Below are 19,405 nucleotides of genomic sequence, written 5' to 3'. Positions count from 1 at the left end.
ACCTCCTTCTGTACTTTGGGTTCCTCTGAGTCAGAACCAACTCCACACCCAACAGCAACTTCTGAGCTGCCAGCACCCAGGGCTGGGCATGCCCCCACCTCCAGGAGCTGGTCCCTCCAGGGCTGGCTGGGGATGGGGATAAGGTGGAGATGGCTGGGGGGTCAGGGAGTGACTACAGATAGAGGACCCTTAGAGGAGCCCGGGGGTGCAATTACTGGGAACTCAGAGAGGGGACAGTGACCCTGTGTGTCCCTCCTTAGGAAAAGCTGTGCAGTCTGAGTCATGTGTGCCCAGCAGGGACACTGCAGTCCTGGGTCAGACAGTGGCCAGCCTGTACCCAGCATTCGAGTGCTTTGCTCTGAGTCTGAGCCCTGGCCACCTGACTGAACTCTAGCGGGGTTTGGGGGCCCAGGGGTGGAGAAGTGGCAGTCTAGCCAGCCAAGCTCCTTTGCTAGGGGGTGTGAGGTGGGGAGGCCATACAGGCCAAGCAGGTGGAGCCCAGCTTCGGCTCAGCCATCTGGGGAATAAGGCTGACCTCAGGATGCCGCTGGTCACTGCTGGTGGGCAAGGTAGGGCATGCCAGGCCAGGACCCCTGAACCTGGAGCATACCTCACTGAGGGCCTGGGGCCACACCTCATCCCTTCCCATAGGCAGTCCATTCTACATGCCCAGCCTCCTTTACCTTCCAGGTCCACTCAGTGGTGACTGGGTTCTTCCACTCTGGTGGTGTTGTGGTTAGGACTGTTGAGCTGCTAACTGCAAGGTCAGCAGTTCAAAACCGGCAGCCAGCCCCAGGGAGAAAAATGGGGCTTTCCACTCATGTTCAGCATTATAGTCTCAGAAACCCTCAGGGGCAGTTCTACCCTGTGCTATGGGGTCCCTATGTGTCGATGGCAGGGAGTCAGTGTGAGGCGATGGGAGGAGTCCAGAGGTTTAGTTTGCTTGGCTGCAAACTAAAAAGTCTGAAGTCTGAACCCTTCAGGAGGGCGATGCGGCAGCCTGCCTCTGTGACATGAGAGCCTTGGAAACCTTATGAGAAGATGCACTTCTTCTGTCCTGGAGGGTTGCTGTGGGTCAGGCTCAACGCAACAGCAGTGGGCTAATAGCCAGGCCACTGTCCCTCCCCCGCTTCCTCCCCACCATACCCGTGATGCAGGCTCAGGGGACCGAGGACAGGTCAGGGACCCATGGACGCAGCCAGGACAGCCTCCGCAGCAGGAGCCCCTTCAGGGCTCACCCGGTCACAGCACCAAGATCCAGAAGCTGGGGGCTCCCTTCCCAGCTGTACCCAGAACCAAACTGTGGCATGCTGGAAATCAGGCCCCCTCCGCGGGTCAGAGTCCTTTGCCAGCACTGGGGGTCCACTGGCATGCTGCCGCCACCATTCCTTAGAGGCAGGCTTAGTGTGACTTTGGGTCACTGAGCCCCTCCCACGTGCAAGTATTTCATCTCACGTTCATTGGGCATGTGAGATAAAGTAGAACCCCAAAAGCAAACTCACTGCCATCGAGTCACTGTCCAGAAAGAGGACCAGAGAAAAAGGGGAGGGCCTCCAGGAGACGGCTTGACCCAGTGTCTGCAACCACTGGCTCACGCGTTGTCATGATGGCAAGGATGGCGCAGAACCCGGCAGGGTTTCCTTCTGCGGCGCACTGGGTGGCTGCCAGTCTGACCGAGCAACAACCCATGGGCCAAGTCCTGACTGGCCAGATCACAGCAGACCCAACAGAACCAGCCCTGGCCCACCTGCCCGTCTCACCCAGGGGACCCACGGGCACTGAGAAAGTGTCCCCCTGTGGGGTGAGGGCCAGGCCTAGAGGGCAAAGGACCACCTCCTGCCTGTCACCACACCCAGGCTGGTCCTTGGCACGCGTGACTGCAGTCCCTCCAGTTCTGAACCCTCAGTGTCCTGGCTGTTACAGCCCATCCCCAGAGGGCAGGGTGCTCCAAATGGAGAACTAGATTGCAGGTGTGTGTGATGACCTGTGTGGAGGAGGGGCCAGGTGGAGCTAAGGGGACAGAGAGCAGCAGCCCCAGTAAAGGTTTAGCGACAGAGCATGGCAGCCTTGTAGATTCTGGGAAATTCTGAGTGGGTAGCAGTCAAGAGGGCTACTCAGGAGCAAGCAGGACCCTGGGTGTGGTGAGGACCAGAGACGCCTAACTGGGAACTGTGGCAGCCCATGCAGACCCTTGGCAAAAGTGGGGGAGGGGTGGTCGCCAGTGGGATCCAAGGGTCTGGCTTGCAGGAGGGGCAGCAGACCCCAGGTGCTTCAGAAGACTCAGAAGCAGGAGGGGGACAGGTCCTTGGATTGACCTGAGGGGACCCCCCCCCACCAGGACCTGTGAAGTAGGAACTTGGCCGAGTGGGAGACTCTTTGAATGTGACTTCTCAGAAGCCAAGGGGGGTGGGGAGTGGGGACTATGGAGCAGCTGACTCGGAGTGGTACCTGCCCAGACTGTCCTTTGGGGCGGGCCAGCAAGAAGGGACGGAGGAGGCGCGCCGACGCTGCGCTGCCATCTCTGTCGCAGAATCTTCATCCCCAAGAAGCACAGAGCGCGCTTCGACGAGGTGGTGTCCCAGGGCCTGCTGGGGAAGCTATGCCGGGCGCGCAGGGCGCAGGGCGCGCAGCGGTTGCGCAGAAGCCGCAGCGAGGAGCGGCCGGAGCGGCTGCTGGTGTCCACGCGCGCCAGCGCCCCGCCGCGCCGCCCCGACGAGCCGCCCCCACGCAAGGCCGCCTCCCTGCTGGGCGGCCGCGCCGGCCAGGGGGGCACGCGCAGGTACTGGGGACGCAGACACGAGGAGGGGGTGCGCCTGGGCATGTGCCTCCCTGGGGGTGGGGCGTTCCATGAGACTTCTCCCTCCCCCCTACCCCCGGGGATGGGCACCTGCCCACTTCCCTTCTGTCTCCTCAGGACGGTCCGCGTCTACAAGGGCAACAAGAGCTTTGGCTTCACGCTGCGCGGCCACGGCCCAGTCTGGATTGAGTCTGTCCTGCCTGGTGAGGGCTGGGAGGGTGTCCTAAGAGGCCCCACCCCCAGGTGCCACAGGTTCTGTATGTGTCCCTGGGGAACAAGCGGACTTTCAGCCTACCCCACTTAAGGGACATCCCCCTCCAACGGCCCGAACCACCAGTGCCAAGCTGTCTACCAAGTCATCCAGCCAGTGCCCCAAGGCAGGCCAGCCTCAGGGGCAGAACCCACCCCAAACCCCCCACTCCCAAGCCCTTAGCCCCGCCCCTTCCTGCTCCAGGAATCTGATATCTGCACACAGGCAGAGGCTTCTCCTCCTACTCGTGGGATCCCCTCCTCCCTATCTCCAGTGGTGGGCCTGGGGCTCATTTCCTGATGAGGCAGCGGGTCTAAGGCAGGTCCCTTCTGGTGACACCATCAGACAGGACCCCGCCCCTGCCCTCTCCTAGCTTCCAGGGCTGGTGCTGCTGAAGCTCTGACCCCATCAGAGCTCCTGGTGGTGCGGCCCCTTCTACACAGGACATCAGGACATCTAAGCCCGCACTGTGTGGGCGTGGCAGGTGGGAGTCTCTGAGCCCCAGGAGGGCACCTGAAGTCCTGGGCCTCCTCCTTCCAGCTGTTAGAGTTCCCTAACCTAGGCCTGAGGGCTGGCACGGCCCACTTCACCTCCATGTGTGCATCACCACGCGATTGACCAGGAGCCCTGGTGGGGCTGCTAGTTAACCGCAAGGTCAGTGGTTTGAACCCACTAGTTGCTCCAAAGGAGGTCGATGAGGCTCTCTGCCCATCGTTCCAATCTCCGAAACCCAAATTCTACTCCATCCCATCGGTTCACTGTGAATCAGCACTGACTCCATGGCAGGGAGTTTGGTTTGGAATTGGTTGACAAAGACCCTGGTGGCCCAGTGGTTAAAGCACTCCACTGCTAATGGAAAGGTCAGCCACATGCCACTCCACAAAAGATAGAGCAGCCTGCCCCCCTGACAGCCTGGGGGGCAGTCAGAATGGACTTGCTGGCCATGGGTTTGGGGTTTTACGTGTTTGACAAGGAGCCCCGGTGGCCCCATAGTTACCTGCGTGGCTGTTATGGGGACCCGCCAGCAGCTGGGTGAGAAAGGTGGCAGTCCGCTTCAAAGGCGTGGGAGCCCTACGGAGAGAAGCCCTGCTCTCTCACCCAGGTCTTCATGAGTTGGAGCTACTTGAGGGCCATGAGGGTCCCTTTGCTGTTCTTATTGAGGGGGGCCTGATGCTGAGGGGAGCAGGCCCAGCGTCTTTCTTCCCTCTGGACCTTACTCTAGAAAAGATTCACCTCTGCTCTCAGAAGGCGGTTTGTCCAGCCGCGCCATCTCTCTGTCTCCCCCTTCAAGTGTAGCTGGAGACACATGGTGAGGTCATGTCAAAAGCCAGGGGTGCTGCTCCCTCCACCCTGCAGGTGAAGCTCAGGTAGGGCGTTTGTCCCAGGAGCCATTCAAAGGAGGCATCGCTAAGCAGCTGCTCTGAGCCATGGGTGTTTCTGTGGCCAGCTGTGAGCAAGTGGAAAAGAATCCTTGTGAATCTGAGAGCCTTCTGGGTGGAAAGAGAAGGAACTGGGTGGGCAGGGTCGGGGAGGGGGTGATGGGGTGGGGTGTGTGTGTGTGTGTGTGTGTGTGTGTGTGTGTTAGAGCGAGAGGACTTGGAGTCCCTCAGAGACCCAGTTTTCACCATCAAACACAAGGGCGATGAGGTTGTTGGCTTGGTGAGAACTCAGAGGACCTGGCGTGGCTTGGCCAGGATAGTGCCGGGCTCTAGCTCTCCTGCAGGTGGACTGGGGCGTGACTGCTGCCCTCAGCCTCTCCTTGACGTTGCCCTTCTACAATGGGACCAGAGGAATCCAGGCTGCCATGCCCAGCCCTGCCCAGGGGTCTCTTCCTCCTTAGAACCCAGCCCCTAAACTCACTGCCATGGAGTCAATTCAGACTCATACAGGACAGAGTCGAACTGCTCCTGTGGCTTCCATGGAATATTCTTTATGGGACTAGAAAGCCTGGTCTTCTCCTGAGGAGCAGCTGGTGAGTTCAAACTGCTGACTGTGGTTAGTCACTCAACAGGTAACCTACTACACCTCTTGGCTCCTTGGACAGCGGGCATCAGAGACGGAGGTCCAGTGAAGGGTCTGCCAATCCAACCTTCACTCTCCTTTGAGCCCATTCCCTGCGCCTCTCTGCGAGTGTGCCTGACCTCTGCATCCTCTCTCCTCTGCAGGGAGCCCAGCCGAGAATGCTTCCCTCAAATCTGGGGACCGGATCCTCTTCCTCAATGGACTGGACATGAGGTCAGAGGCCATTGGGGACATCAAGCTTGATGATAAGCTGTCCCCCAGCCCTTGCCTCGTGGGCACCAGGCCATGGTCCCAATCTCTTGGAACCATTTGGTCCCCAGAAGCTGTCTCTCTTCCTAAGAAGGTTCTGAGTTGCCCACTCTCAGCAGGACCTCAGCTTATCTATCCCACCAGAAAACACCTTCAAGGCCCATGTGCCCTGATCCACGCTGGGGACAGAGTTGAGGGGACTGTCTTTGTTTGCCCTGGAGGGGAGGCATTGCCTGGGATGCACAGACACAGCCCCCCTCGGTCCCTGGCAGGGACTTGTTGAGGAGAGGTCCGGGTAATGGTCATGGATGGGGCTCACTCCACAGGACCCCACTCTGACCATCTGTCCCACAGGAACTGCTCCCACGACAAGGTGGTGTGCATGCTGCAGGGCAGTGGCGCCATGCCCACCCTGGTGGTTGAGGAGGGCCTCACTCCATTCACCAGTGGTGAGTCGTTCCCACCCCTGCTGACCTTCAGAGACCCTGCAGAGGTGGAGCAGTTGGGGGTGGGGTGGGTGCGTGTACAGGACCCTGAGGCCTTCAGAGGGTGATATTCTTCCCTAATGCCTGTGACAGCCCCCAGGTCCCTGCCCAGGGCTCTCCCCCCACCTGGTGCCCAATATTGAGCAGTAGAGTAACCCCCAGTGCACACCCCAGAACCCTGACTGGCCTGGGGACCCTGCTCACTGGTGCCTCTCCCACCTGGGATCCCACAGACTCAGACTCGCTGGACTCCCCCCGCCCGTCCTCGGCTCTGACGTCCCTGCAGTGGGTGGCGGACATCCTGCCTTCCAGCATCCGAGTCCAGGGGAGGACCTTCAGCCAGCAGCTTGAACACCTGCTTACGCCCCCTGAGCGCTACGGGGTCTGCCGGGCCCTCGAGAGCTTCTTCCAGCACAGGTGGCCAGGCCTGTGGGGTGGGGACCTACCTAGACTTGTCATCCCAGGGTCCCTGCCTGAACCTCTTGGGGGGTGAGGGGACCAAGAAGGCGGCAAATGGTACCCAAGACTGCCTGAGAATAAACCTCAACTCTGATACTAAGTCACTGCTCTTCCATAGAGTGCCTTGTGACCAGGCAGCCTGGTGGTGTAGTGAGTTAAGTATTGGGAAGCTAACCTGAAGGTTGGCAGTTCGAACCCACTGGTTACTCCTTGGGAGAAAGATACGGCTGCCTGTTTCTCCCAAAAATCAACAGCCTCAAAAGCCATGGAGGAGCAGCTCCACACTGTCCTGCTGTCCTGTCGGCCACTATGGAAGGCAGTCGGCAGGTGGCACAGTGCGCTCTAGGTTTACTATTTGTTGAGCTGGAGTTCTCCATGCTGTGTGGAGTGCCGTAAGGGCCTGTCTTGTCTCTCCCACGGACTACAGCATTGGTGGACGGTAGCTTAGTACTTGGCTGTTAACTCCACAGTCGGCTTCATGGGAGAAAGCTGAACCAGTCTGCTTCTGCTCTTGAAGCCCACACGGACAGCTATGCTCCACTGAGTTCATTCTGACTCATGGTGACCCTGTAAGACAAGATGGAAGTGCCCCTGTGGGCTTCGGAGGCTGTAGATCTTTCTGAGAGCAGAAAACCTCATCTTTCTTCCTCACAAAGCAGCTGGTGGTTTCGAACTGTTGACCTTGCAACTAGCGGCCCCGTGTATAACTCACGACTCATAGGGTCGCTCGGAATGGGCTTGATGGCCATGGGTAGGGTGCTGCAGAACTCATCCAACCGCCAGATGGTCAGTGCCTTAGGCTAAGTCACAACTACCCATCCCCAAAAGAACCCTGGTGGCATAGTTGGTTATGTGTTGGGTTGCTAACCACAAGATCAGCAGTTCAAACCTACCAGCCTCTGTGAGGGAGAATTATGAGGGTTTCTACTCTCCTGATGACTGAGTCTCAGAAACCCATGGGGGGGGGGTCAATTCTACCCTGCTCTATAGGGTTGCTAGACATCAGATCCACTTGATGACAATCGAGCTTTAAGTTACTCAGCCCTGATAGTACACCCCTGATACAACCGAGGCGCTTCCAAAAGTCCACGGACGACTCTAGTGAAAGCAGAGAATCTTGCCACACACTTTTCAAGCCCAACTCCCTCAGATAAGCAAACATGCAGGCAGGACGGTGTCCCAATACACCATTCGTAACACCACCAGGTGTGGGCCAGACAAGGGCCTACAGCCTGTACCTTGCTTGTCCTTGATGGGCAGTCACCAGTTGCCATCGACTTCACTCAAACTCAACACGACGCCAATACACCTTCATATGAATACACCTCCGCACGAATACACCTTCACACTGCAGGGTCTCCAGTCGGTTTTTTCTTTTTTTAAAATAATTTTATTGGGGGGTTCATACAGCTTTTTCACTATCCATCCATCCATCCATTGTGTCAAGCACATTTGTACATTTGTTGTCATCATTCCCAAAACATTTTCTTTCTACTTGAGCCCTTGGTATCAGCTCATTTCCCCCCTTCCCTTCCCCACCCTCCCTCCTTCATGAACACTTGATAATTTATCCATTATTTTTTTTTCTTGTCTTACACAGGCCGATGTCTCCCTTCACCCACTTTTCTGTTCTATGTAGATCCTTGGGATCGGTTCCCCCTCCCTCTCCCCACCTTCCCCTCATCCTCTAAGAGGTTGTTTTTTCGAAGTAACTTTCCAGACTTTACCTCTGAGGCGACTCTGTGTATCCTCAAACTTTGGACCTTTCAGTGAGGCACTGGGCACACCCAGCTGGTATCCCTTCTGGAGTGGGTCTGTTTGCCTGCCACACTGGTCTGTTTGTACCTGCACGGCTCAGCGCCCCAGGTGCCATTCTTACCCCCCATTTTACAGATGGGAAACTGAGGCTCAGGGCATTTAATTAATCTGAGAGAGGGCATTTAGCTGGTTGCCTGTCCCCTAGCCTGCACTCCTGCCCACATCTCCATCCTGCGTGGGGAGTAGAGGCCAAATTCCATGACCTGGAAATGTTCCTGGGCCCACCTCCACCCTGTCCTCCATGGAGGATGCCTGGGTGATGAGTCCCGCTCTCTGGTGCCGCCCTCCCCCAGGAACATCGACACCCTGATTGTGGATGTATATCCCGTCCTGGACACCCCTGTCAAGCAGGTCCTCTGGCAGTTCATCTACCAGCTGCTGACTTACGAAGAGCAGGAGCTGTGTCAGGAGAAGATGGCCTGCTTCCTGGGCTACACAGCCATGACAGGTGAGCAGGGCCCCTGCAGGAGATGGTCCACACCCCGAAGATTGACAGTCTTGGAAAGCTACAAGGGCAGCCCCACTCTGCCCTAAAGGGTCCCGATGGGTTGGAATCGACTAAGCGGTGCTGAGTTTTTGAGTTTGGGTTTGTCTGCTGAGAGGACAGGAGGACCCACCTTCCTGCACGTCCCCCTCAGAGCCCGAACCGGAGCTGACCCCTGAGCCGACCCCTGAGCCGACCCCCGAGCCCCAGCCTCGCAGCTCCCTGAGGGCTGCCTCCATGTGCCGTCGCAGCCTCCGGGCTCCGGGCCTGGACACCAGCTTGGGCTGTGGTGAGAACCGAGAGCAGGCCAGCAGGGCAGAGCGGGATTCTGCCCATGGGACCTACTTTTCTCACCTGCACAGTGGGCATGGTAAGGCGACGGGTCCCAGGGGGCAGGGGTGGGCTGGCTGGACAGGGGCCCCTGGCTCTTTGAGGCACCTGAGATTATGCCTTCAGGAGTAGGGAGCAGACCCTTCGTGGCTGACTTGGCCCCTGATTCCAACAGATCCTGGCGAGTGTCCTGAGATGTCACTTCCTCTGGTCCCAGGCGAACGCCAGGCGGGGGATGGCACGTCCCTCCCTGAGACCCCCAACCCCAAGATGGTGAGACTTCCTGGTTGGGTCATGGGGGGCTGGGGCAGGGGCACACCTGGGGCAGAGCCCAGCCCCGCAGATACCCAGGCCTGGCCCTGGAGGCCACGTGGTGGGGGCTGAGTGAGCTGGACTCACCCCACCTCTCACAGATGTCTGCCGTCTATGCGGAACTTGAATCCCGACTGAACAGTAGCTTCAGAGGGAAGCGGGGGACCCTGTCCAGATCCCGGGCCTCCCCGCCAGTGCCCAGCCCAGCAGGCACTGCAGGTAGGTGCCTGACTGCCCTCTACGCTAACCTGCATCCAAGGCCCAGTGTGCCCTGCAGCATCCCCTCTGGACCACAGAACTGAGCTGGGAGGGGGTGTCCTGCCAGAGCCCTCCCAGTGGCTATGGCTGTGGTGAAACCTTGGAGCGTATGTTGCTGTGTGACCAGCTCAGTGGGGAAGACGGTGGAAGATGGCTCTGAGGCTCCGGTGGGCCCACGGAGTTTCCCGTGGGATGTGGGAGGTCCCTTGTGGCACTTGGGCCCCAGGGCATGGGGAAGGCCCCTGGGCCCCTGCAGTTCTTCCCTGTAGGTGTGGTGCGGGGCTCTGGGATAGGAGGGCACCCCAGGTGTCCCCTCCCAGAGGAGCTTGCCAGGACCTAGGAAGTGTCCCCTGCCACGTCTGGGTAGAGGAGGCACGGTGACCTAATGTCTTCCTGAGTGCTCAGAGAGGGAAGGGGCACCAAGACCCAAGTGCCACCTGCCCAGCCCCATCCCCAGCAGCCAGGTACTCGCAGAAGAGGTGCTCACAGTTCGGTCCATCCCCCACTCCAGGGCCCAGGACCCTGTCCGGCATCTCCTGGCCCAGCGAGCAGCTGCTGCCCTCTCCCTGCTACTACCCACTCTGCTCGGGGGGCCTGGCCTCCCCAAGCAGCTCCGAGTCCCACCCCTACGCCAGCCTGGACAGCAGCAGGGCGCCCTCCCCACAGCCAGGTCCAGGGCCCGCCCGCCCCGACAGCCCCCCCAGCCCAGAACCTGCCCGCCCACCCAGCCGCAGGAAGCTCTTCGCTCTCTCCCGGCCTGTGCGGAGCCGAGACACCGACCGCTTCCTGGATGTGCTGAGTGAGCAACTGGGTCCCCGGGTCGGCACCCTGGATGACTTCCTGAGCCCGGAGAACGACTACGAGGAGGTGGGTGCACAGGCCGTTGGCAGCAGCTCCCTAGCCTCCAAGAGGCACCACACTTTCTGTCCACCAGCCCCAGCCTGGCCTTGACTCTGTCCCAGGCTACCTCATCCCCACTCCCTTTAAGGTAGCCCAACCCTTGTGCAGGCCACCCATCATCTGCCTGGGCTATTCCATTCACTGAACCAGACTACACCATCCATCCTGCCTCAAGTGCCCGCTCTCTGTGTCCCTTGCTCCCAGGCAGCCCTGCACTCACTCAAGCTGGACCCTTGGGCTCTGTCACCCTTTCTTCCCCAGACTGTCCCACCACTACCCAAGGCTACCCCACACCCCTTATTCATCTAAGGCTACTCAAGTCTTGATCCCAAGCCAACCTGTATTCTTTCAGGCTGTCACATCCACGGACTCAGGTTGCCCACTCCCTGCCCCAGGCGACCCTACCTGCCCTTCCCTTGCCCCTTGCCCCATGCTCCATGACACACACACACACACACACACACACACACACACACACTCACTCACACACACATGTGTCTGCATCTCAGAGACCTTACCCTGGCCTAACCCTCTGCCACCAGATGAGTTTCCACGATGACCAGGGCAGCTTCCTGACCAATGAACGGAGCAGCGCCAGCGAGTGCGTCAGCAGCAGCGAGGAAGGCAGCTCCCTGACCTACTCCTCCATCTCTGACCACATCCCCCCACCCCCACTAAGCCCCCCACCGCCACCCCCCCTGCCCTTCCACGACCCCAAGCCCAGCTCTCGCACTCCTGATGGTCCCCGGGGCCCTGCTCAGATGCCAAGCAAACCCCTCACCCAACTCAGCCATCCAGTCCCTCCACCGCCCCCACCACCCCTGCCCCCTCCTGTGCCCTGTGCACCCCCCATGCTGTCCCGAGGCCTGGGCCACCGCCGCAGCGAGACCAGCCACATGAGTGTCAAGCGTCTGAGGTGGGAGCAGGTGGAGAACTCAGAAGGCACCATCTGGGGTCAGGTAGGTAGCTGTGTCCCTGGTTTGTGTCTCAGGTGTGAGGGCATGGTGGCCCAGGAGCCATGTGGGGCAGCAGTGTTGAGGTCAAGACCCATCCTCAGAGCCTCCTCCAACACCTGGTTTCCCCCACCCATGAGCTCCTGTGGTCCATGTTTGGTATTTGCCCTTCACAGTGAATCAACCTGCCTTTGGCTATGATGTGCCATGTTCTGTGTGTGGTCCTGAGCCAAAGTCATACTGGGGACATCTGGAAGTGCCACCCACCCACCCTGGAAGCTTATCAGTCTAGAAGCCTCACTAGTTTCTGCCTGCCCTTAAGACCACAAGAAGGGGATCTGGGTAGAGAGCCATGCCCCTTCCACTGGTCAGTCTTCTACCACAACTGATGTAGGCTCCTTCAAAGGCAATTATTGGTCCAAACCCCTGCACACCAGCCTCCATCCTTCAACACAACTAACGTATACTTGACTACTTTCAGTGACAGGGAACTCACTACCTTTCACAGAAACCCTTCCTCCCTCATACTGCTCTGAAAGCTTGTTCACCCAGGAGTGCCAGGCTTGTTTCCCCAGCACCAGTTCACTCTACCCGGGGAAGCACTTAGTGAATTGATTTCCTGCAAACAGACCTCAAACCAGGGCCAGACCCTTTGTTTACTTCCTCAAGCCCTCTTGGTTGGTTCCATTCCCTTAACAACCACATTGTCCTCTGCTTCAGCCCCACTTGCTAACTTCTGCAAGGATAGTGTCCCACGTGCGAGTGTACTGTTGACCACAAGGGGAGACAACTCATTACCCAATAACTTGGATGACTTAACATCTTCGGCAGACTCCTGCCCCGCCACTAGCTTATGTAGGGCTTTATGGGGGCTCTCCCTTGGGGGATCTCCAGGGCAGCCCTTAAAGAGTTATGGGGTAAGGAGGGCAGTCCAATCATTGCTACTGTCCTCACTCTGAGTCTGCCACCCTCCTTCACAGCTCGGGGAAGACTCCGACTATGATAAGCTGAGTGACATGGTGAAATACCTCGACTTAGAGCTCCACTTCGGCACCCAGAAACCTGCCAGTGAGTGACCTGCTGGTCTTAGGGGGATGCTGGATAGGAGGCCCTCAGTGATGGCCCAGCACTGCTTTCTGTGGTTTAGTGTAGACAGTGTTTTGTCCTGTGTGCGTGGTACCCAACAACAGCTCTGCACTGACTTGCATTTTCCTACCGTGCCCCTGACTTGGAAGAAAGACGAGGCTTTCCACTCCCATAAAGAGTGAAAATCTCTCAGAAACCCGCAGTCGCTGTTCTACCCTGTCCTATAGAGTCGCTATGAGTCAGCAGCGACTCAAAGGCAGTGAGTTTGGTTTGGTTCTTGGCCCCTGACTTATTTAACTTCTTGGAGCCTCAGCTTCATCTCAAAGTGGAGGTGATAATAATGGCTAGCGTGCTTTCCAAGTGCTCAGGAGCCCTGGGAGCTTAGTGTGGTGTATTGGGCTGCAAGATCAGGAGTTCAAATCCATCAGGCATGCCGAGGGAGAAAGATGAGGCTTTCTGCTCCTATAAAGATTCAAAGCCTTGGAAACCCACGGGAACAGTTCTACTCTGCCCTGTGGGGTTGCTATGAGTGAGAATCAACTCCACGGCAGTGGGTTTAGCTTTTTGGTTGGGTGACAAACATCAGGTGCTCTCCTTCCTAAATCGATCCTCGGGGCAATTGTACCAGATCGGTACCACTTCCTGAGGAGGGAGGGCAGAGGCTGGGCAATTTGTTCAAAGTCACTCCTCCGAGAACACCATGGTCAGGAGGCATCGACAAACACATCTCCCAGCCTCTGTCTCCCCTCGCCCTGTCTAGGTGTCTCTCTATAGTTCTATAGGTACCCCAAGCACCTGGGGATACTGGGTGGGGCTAGTGGTCCCAGGACCGAGAGGGGTAGTCCTTGTGCAACTAGGAAGCACCTGAAAGGTTGAGAGGTAGTGAGAGGCTCAGTAGTCCTGCCAGCTCAGCCTCAAGGGTGCAGGGAGAGAGAAGGTGCCAGTGGGCGTGCATGCCAGGCGAGCCGAGAGTATTCAAAGGAGCCTGGGAGTCCACCCATGGGGGTTGAGGAACGAGGGGAACTTGGACATCTGGGAGCATTCTATCAAAGGCCCAGGGGGTTCAGGGGGACAAAGGGAGGCTCTGACCCTTGGCAGTTCCTTCAGCTGCCTCGACAGGCCCTCGGGGTTAGCCTGGCTATGGCCACACCACTTCACTGGCCCAGCCTCGCTCACCTCAGCCAGTGTCTCTCCCAGAGCCGGCGCCTGGACCCGAGCCCTTCAGGAAGAAGGAGGTGGTGGAGATCCTGTCCCACAAGAAGGCCTACAACACCTGTGAGGACTGGGGGCTGGCTGGAGATGGCCCTGTCTCAAGGCTACAGAGCCTCGCATCTATCTGTGGGGTCCCAACACCTGTTTTCCACCCCCACCCCCCATGAGTGAAGGCTCCCTCCTAGGTCCCTTCACCAGCCCATCCCACCTAGACACATGTCATGTTGGCCCCACCCCTTTATCAAACTCCTCAAAGTCCCACCCCTTGATAGCCCCTCCCCTATACTGTAATCTTGTTTGGCCCCTCCTCCAACCTTATTCTCTCTCCTGGTGGCCCCTATGTCAGCACTTCAAACCCACTAGCTGTCCAAGGGAGAATGATGGGACAGTTCTACTCTGCCCTAGAGAGAGGGCTGTGAGTTTGGGTTTTTTCATGATTGCCCCGCTCCTGAGGTCCTTGCCCCTGGCCTTCTGCCGCCCCTTTGATGGGTCCCTAGAAAGGTCTTAGTGGGGACTTGTTGGGCTGCTAATTTTAAGGTCAGCAGTTCAAAACCACCAGACGCTCACCAGGAGAAACATGAGGCCATAAAGACAGTCTCAGAAACTCACAGGGCATCTCTGTCCTGACCTACTGGGTCGCTATGAGTCTGGGGCTTTTTGTTTTTCGTTTCTTTGTTGGCTACTCACCTCCCCAAGACCTTGCCGCCCCTACTTCCCCCTTCCTTTGATGGCTGCCTCAAAAGATCCTCTCCCTCCCAAGCCACCCTCCCAGGGGCCCCTCGCAGGCCCCGCCCCAGTCCTGGCCCCGCCCGCTGAGACGGCCCCGCCCCCGCAGCCATCCTGCTGGCGCACCTGAAGCTGAGCCCCGCCGAGCTGCGCCAGGTGCTGATGAGCATGGAGCCCCGGCGCCTGGAGCCCGCGCACCTGGCGCAGCTGCTTCTGTTCGCGCCCGACGCCGACGAGGAGCAGCGCTACCAGGCCTTCCGCGAGGCGCCCGGCCGCCTGAGCGAGCCCGACCAGTTCGTGCTGCAGGTGAGGTGGCCGCCTGCGGCCCGGTGCTCGCTCTCCAGGCCGGAGCACACTCGGGGACCCGGGGAGCTGGCGGCGGCTGGTGGGGCAGCGGGGCTCCTGGCCCTGCAGACACGAAACGTACCCCTTCCCCCGAGGCAGATGTTGTCCGTCCCCGAGTACAAAACCCGCCTGCGCAGCCTCCACTTCCAGGCCACCCTGCAGGAGAAGACGGAGGAGATTCGAGGCAGCCTGGAATGCCTGCGCCAGGCGTCCCTGGAACTCAAGAACAGCCGCAAGCTAGCCAAGATCCTGGAGGTCCGGGATCACCCCTCCGGGCGGGCCGCTGCAGGCACCTCCCATCCCCTTGGGCTAGAGGGCCTGTGGGACAGCCCTCAGGGGGTCTGGGTGGCCAGGTGAGGACCTGGGCAGGCCCTACCCACCTGTCTCTCCACAGTTCGTGTTAGCCATGGGCAACTATCTCAACGACGGGCAGCCCAGGGCCAACAAGACGACAGGCTTCAAGATCAACTTCCTGACAGAGGTGAGAAGCCGCAGCCACAGTATCCAATCACTGTTAGCAGGCTCTGCAGGAAGGCCTGGCTCAACCTGGGAAGAAGCTGGGCTGTGGGGGGACTCCAGGATGTGGGGGCGGTAGAGGCTTCCTGAAGCCAGCCCTTATGCTAGGAGTTCCTGGGGACTCCTGGTGGAGGACAGAAAAGAAGTGCCTCAGAGGGCTCCCAAGGCTGTCTGTCATCTTAACAGAAGCCGACCCCAAGGAGCAGCTGGTGGGTTTGAACCACTGTCTCACCAGGGCTCTGTAAGCTAAGCCTTCTCACTCAAAAACTCACTACCATCAAGTCCATTCGACTCACAGCAAGCCTGTAGGACAGAGTAGAACTGCTCCTGTGGGTGTCCAACGCTGGGAATCTTTATGGGAGCAGAAAGCCTCTTTCTCCCAAGGAGTGGTCAGCAGCCCAACTTGTAGCCCACTACACCATCAGGACTCCTTCCTGGTAGCCATGCCTTAAGATCTGGAAAAATGGGATGGAGACAGGGAGAGCGGGGTCCCACTTAGTAGGTTCTAGGCCCTGGAGCTGCTTTTCCACCAGCTCTGCTGTCATACGCCTGTCAGTATAGTGGTGTTTATCTTCTGAGGGGGATGCAGGTCAGAGAAGCCTAGGCCTGGCTCCTGGGGGAGGGAGGGGTGTGTCTCAAAGGCCCTGTGACCCCTGACTCTGGGGATACCCCAGCAGGTAGGAGTCTTGAGTAAGGAGTGATAGAGAGACTGGGGGGGAGGGGGGAAGAGGCTGGGGGGAGGTGCTGGAAAGAGAGTGTCAAAGGTCAGAATCAGTGCCCCGTCTTGGGGAGGCCCTGGGCCCTGTGACAAGGAGAAGTGCGGCAGGGTCCCTGAGGAGGACCTCTGATGGGGCCTATTTGCAGCTCAATTCCACCAAGACAGTGGATGGGAAGTCCACCTTCCTGCACATCCTGGCCAAGTCATTGAGCCAGCACTTCCCAGAACTCCTGGGCTTTGCTCAGGACCTGCCCACCGTGCCCCTTGCTGCCAAAGGTAGGCTGGGGGCTAGAGGGGTGGGTGGGTGCATGGGCATTACCTTCCTGGGCCAGCAGAGGGGGTGCCCCCATGAAACCTCTCTTTCCCCACAGTGAACCAGCGGGTCCTGACCAGCGACCTCGCTGACCTCCATGGCACGGTGCGGGAGATACAGGCTGCCTGCCAGAGCATGGCCCCCTCCAATGATGACAAGTTCCCCGTGGTCATGGCAGTATCCTCCCCCAGAGCAGACCCTGGCTTCCAGCAGAGGTGCTGGACACAGGGCTCCTGGGCTGCTGGGTCCAGCTGGCCATGGAGAAGCCAGTGTTCATTGTGCATATGTGCAGAGTCAAACTGTCCCGCATACATATGCAGATGAAGGGTCACCTCTGTGGCTTTGACCTGTCTGTCTTGCAGCCCTGGAGGAAACCACCAGGCATACTGAGAGGCCTGGCAGGCCAGCCAGTGAGAGGCAGCTAGGGGAGGGGTCCATCCCCTGGGAGACCCCCAGCAGGTCCTGTTAGGGGAAGGGGCAGACTCCTGAAAAGGGAAGACCTCCCTAGTCCAGCTACAGTTAACACTCAACAAGGAAAGCTTGGAGGCCACTGCTTCTGGACCAAGGCAGCAGGTGCCCCTCCTGTAAAGTCCCTGTTATGCATCTTTGTCTCCAGAGCACAGGGCCTGCTGGGGGCAAGTTCAGGGAGAGGTATTTGATACCAGGCCTCTAGATAAAGTAGAACAACCGCAACAGAAAGCCAAACTCACTGCCATTGAATCGATTTGGACTCGCAGTGACCCAGTAGGACAGGACAGCACTGCCTCTGTGGTTTTTCGAGACTAACTCTTCATGGGATAGAAAGTCTCATCTTTCTCCTGAGGAGTGACTGGCTGTTTCAAACTGCTACCTTGTAGTTCACAGCCCAACGCCATCAGAGCTCCTCTCTGAGCATTGGGAGCACACAGGGAACAAGACATATAAGATACACCTAGAGTCAGACTTTAAAACTCCCTGCCATCAAGTTGACACAACTCTACAGGACCTGTGGGTTTCCGAGGCTATAAATCTGTACAGGAGCAGAAAGCCTCATCTTTCTCCCTCTGAGTGGCTGGTTAGTTTGAACTGTTGACTTTGTAAGTTAGTAGCCTAGTGTAACCCACTATGCCACCAGTTAGGATGTAGGAAATAAACTCATGAAACAGCTTCAGATATGTTGACAGTAGACCTGAGCTCCATAGAGCTTCGGGTAGATAATTTTTTTGGAAGTAGAATGCCAGGCCTTTGTTCCGAGGTACTCCTGGGTAGATTTGAATTCCCATCTTTGGGCTAGGGCCCCAGTTACCACTTGGACTACTACTCAGGCACACAGTGACAGAAGGGACTGCTGTGCTGAGGTTTGGGAAGAGGTGAGTGGCGACCTACACGCCAGGAGGAGAGAGCATAGGCCTGAGGCCGGCCATGGCCCGCAGGTGTCAGAATGAGCTTGGAGGGCAATGGGGCTGGAGCCCAGCAGGAGGACCCGTGCTTCCAGGAGTGAGGTCTTGGCGGGGGCACCCAGAGCCTGGCCATTTCCTTGATCTGGTGGCCAGTCCTTCCTGGAGACCGCACAGCCGGCGCTGCGGACGCTGGATGGGCTGCAGCGGGAGGCCACAGAGGTTCTGGGCAAGGCACTGGCCTTCTTCGGGGAGGATTCCAAAGCTACTACCTCCGAGGCCTTCTTCGGCATCTTTGCGGAGTTCATGAGCAAGTTCGAGGTCAGTCCCCTGGAAGGGGTGGGGGCCAGAGAGCAAATGAGGGATCTTCCTGACCCGCCTTTCCACCTTCCCCAAAGAAGCATGCCCCCCCCACACACACACCTGTGGCTAGAGGAGGAGGGAAGGGTGTGCCCACGCTCAAAGAGGCCTCTGCTGTGCCCTTCCTCCCCAGAGAGCACTCTGTGACCTGCAGACCGGGGAGGGCTCCCGTAGCTCTGGGATGGTGTCACCTCTGGCCTGGTGACGGCAGCCCACACATGCCGAGGACACACGTGGCCACACAGGTGCTCTCATCCCAACCATCTGAGGATGAGCCACCTGCATCTCCAGCTACCTCGGCGCACAAGCCTGACCCGCCACCATGTGGGTCTGGCTGGGACCCCTCGGGCTCCAGCCCCAGCCCAGCCCCCACTGCACCCTGCAGGCAGCAGTGCTCACCCAGGCTCCTGCTGCACGCCTCTCCCTGGCTACAGCGCCCACGCAGGATGGGCGTTCCCTCTGGGCCGGCTGCAACCACATGGACCTCAAAGTGGCTGCCGGCCCTCCGGGTCTCTCCGTGGCTTGTGTTTCTCCAAAAGACTTCTGATGTTCATTGGCCAGGACAGCTCTCTTGGGGCCTAGAGCCCAAGGAAGAAAAGTCCTGGGAGGTTCTGCACAGGGGGATGTGAAGGCCTGCAGCTACCTGTGCATTTGGGCAGGAAGGGAAATGTCCTCCGGGCCAGACTGCAGATGTGAGGTCTGAATCCAGTTGAGAGGTGGCCAGCCTGGCAGCTGGGAGCATCGTGCAGGCTCACCCTGGGGTGGTGGAGAGAATGCGAAGGGATTTGGGCCGTCAATAAACTGTATTTGGTGGCCTGTTGCCCCGTTTCTCACCTGGATGGGTAGCAGTGACTGTCCCTGGAACAGATCACCTGAGCAAAGCGGCTGGGCATATGATACAAGTGTATGACACAAGCTGGGCATAGGATCCAAAGGAGCCTTGGTGGCGGTGTGGTTATGCATTGGGCTGCTAATACCCACAAGGTCTGCAGTTCTGAACCACTAGCCTCTCCTTGGGAGAAAGACGAGGCTTTCTACTTCTTTAAAGAGTTAAGTCTCAGAAACCCACAAGGGTAGTTCTACCCTGTCCTGTTGGGTCACTGTGAGCCAGAGTCCATGGAATGGCAGTGAGTTTGGTTTTCTGTTGTTGTTTTTCTCTATCTAGAGACCTGGTACTAGTTACCTCTCCTTGAACTTTCCCACAGCAGGCCTTGTGCTCTGGGGACAGGCTGGATAACAGGGATTTTCCAGGAGAGACACCTGCTTGCTGCCCTGGTCCAGAAGCAGTGAGGTTTTGGTATATGAGATAAGTTGGGACTTATTCTTGATCCCCAAGTGTCTGGAACCCCAGGTGAGGGTTAGGAGTAGCCAGGGAATTCAGATGTGGGAATAGGTGGAGCTGTGGGCAGAGAGTAAAGCATACACACACATGCAGT

General features: G+C 58.3%; 1 protein-coding gene across 3 annotated transcripts in view; it reads left to right on the top strand.

The window, feature by feature from the left end:
- GRID2IP (Grid2 interacting protein) overlaps positions 1-18,367 on the top strand; it is a 34,336-nt gene extending 15,969 nt beyond the window's left edge. For all 3 annotated transcript variants that reach the window (XM_075528577.1, XM_075528579.1, XM_075528578.1), the window contains 20 exons: positions 2,531-2,779; positions 2,915-3,000; positions 5,213-5,282; positions 5,673-5,767; positions 6,037-6,220; positions 8,374-8,528; positions 8,719-8,853; positions 9,070-9,167; positions 9,308-9,425; positions 9,976-10,331; positions 10,907-11,323; positions 12,298-12,385; positions 13,601-13,678; positions 14,451-14,647; positions 14,786-14,941; positions 15,081-15,167; positions 16,067-16,196; positions 16,292-16,410; positions 17,766-17,930; positions 18,103-18,367. In XM_075528577.1, coding sequence (XP_075384692.1) covers positions 2,531-2,779; positions 2,915-3,000; positions 5,213-5,282; positions 5,673-5,767; positions 6,037-6,220; positions 8,374-8,528; positions 8,719-8,853; positions 9,070-9,167; positions 9,308-9,425; positions 9,976-10,331; positions 10,907-11,323; positions 12,298-12,385; positions 13,601-13,678; positions 14,451-14,647; positions 14,786-14,941; positions 15,081-15,167; positions 16,067-16,196; positions 16,292-16,410; positions 17,766-17,930; positions 18,103-18,174 — 3,055 coding nt within the window. In that variant the 3' untranslated portion in view covers positions 18,175-18,367. The remainder of the gene's footprint in view (positions 1-2,530; positions 2,780-2,914; positions 3,001-5,212; positions 5,283-5,672; positions 5,768-6,036; positions 6,221-8,373; positions 8,529-8,718; positions 8,854-9,069; positions 9,168-9,307; positions 9,426-9,975; positions 10,332-10,906; positions 11,324-12,297; positions 12,386-13,600; positions 13,679-14,450; positions 14,648-14,785; positions 14,942-15,080; positions 15,168-16,066; positions 16,197-16,291; positions 16,411-17,765; positions 17,931-18,102) is intronic.
- Positions 18,368-19,405: the final 1,038 nt, after the last annotated feature.

This window comes from Tenrec ecaudatus, chromosome 12 (assembly GCF_050624435.1).
Source record: "Tenrec ecaudatus isolate mTenEca1 chromosome 12, mTenEca1.hap1, whole genome shotgun sequence".
NCBI classification, from domain to species: domain Eukaryota; kingdom Metazoa; phylum Chordata; class Mammalia; order Afrosoricida; family Tenrecidae; genus Tenrec; species Tenrec ecaudatus.
Note: the sequence above shows the minus strand (reverse complement) of the source record. Positions and strands in the feature narration are given on the sequence as shown.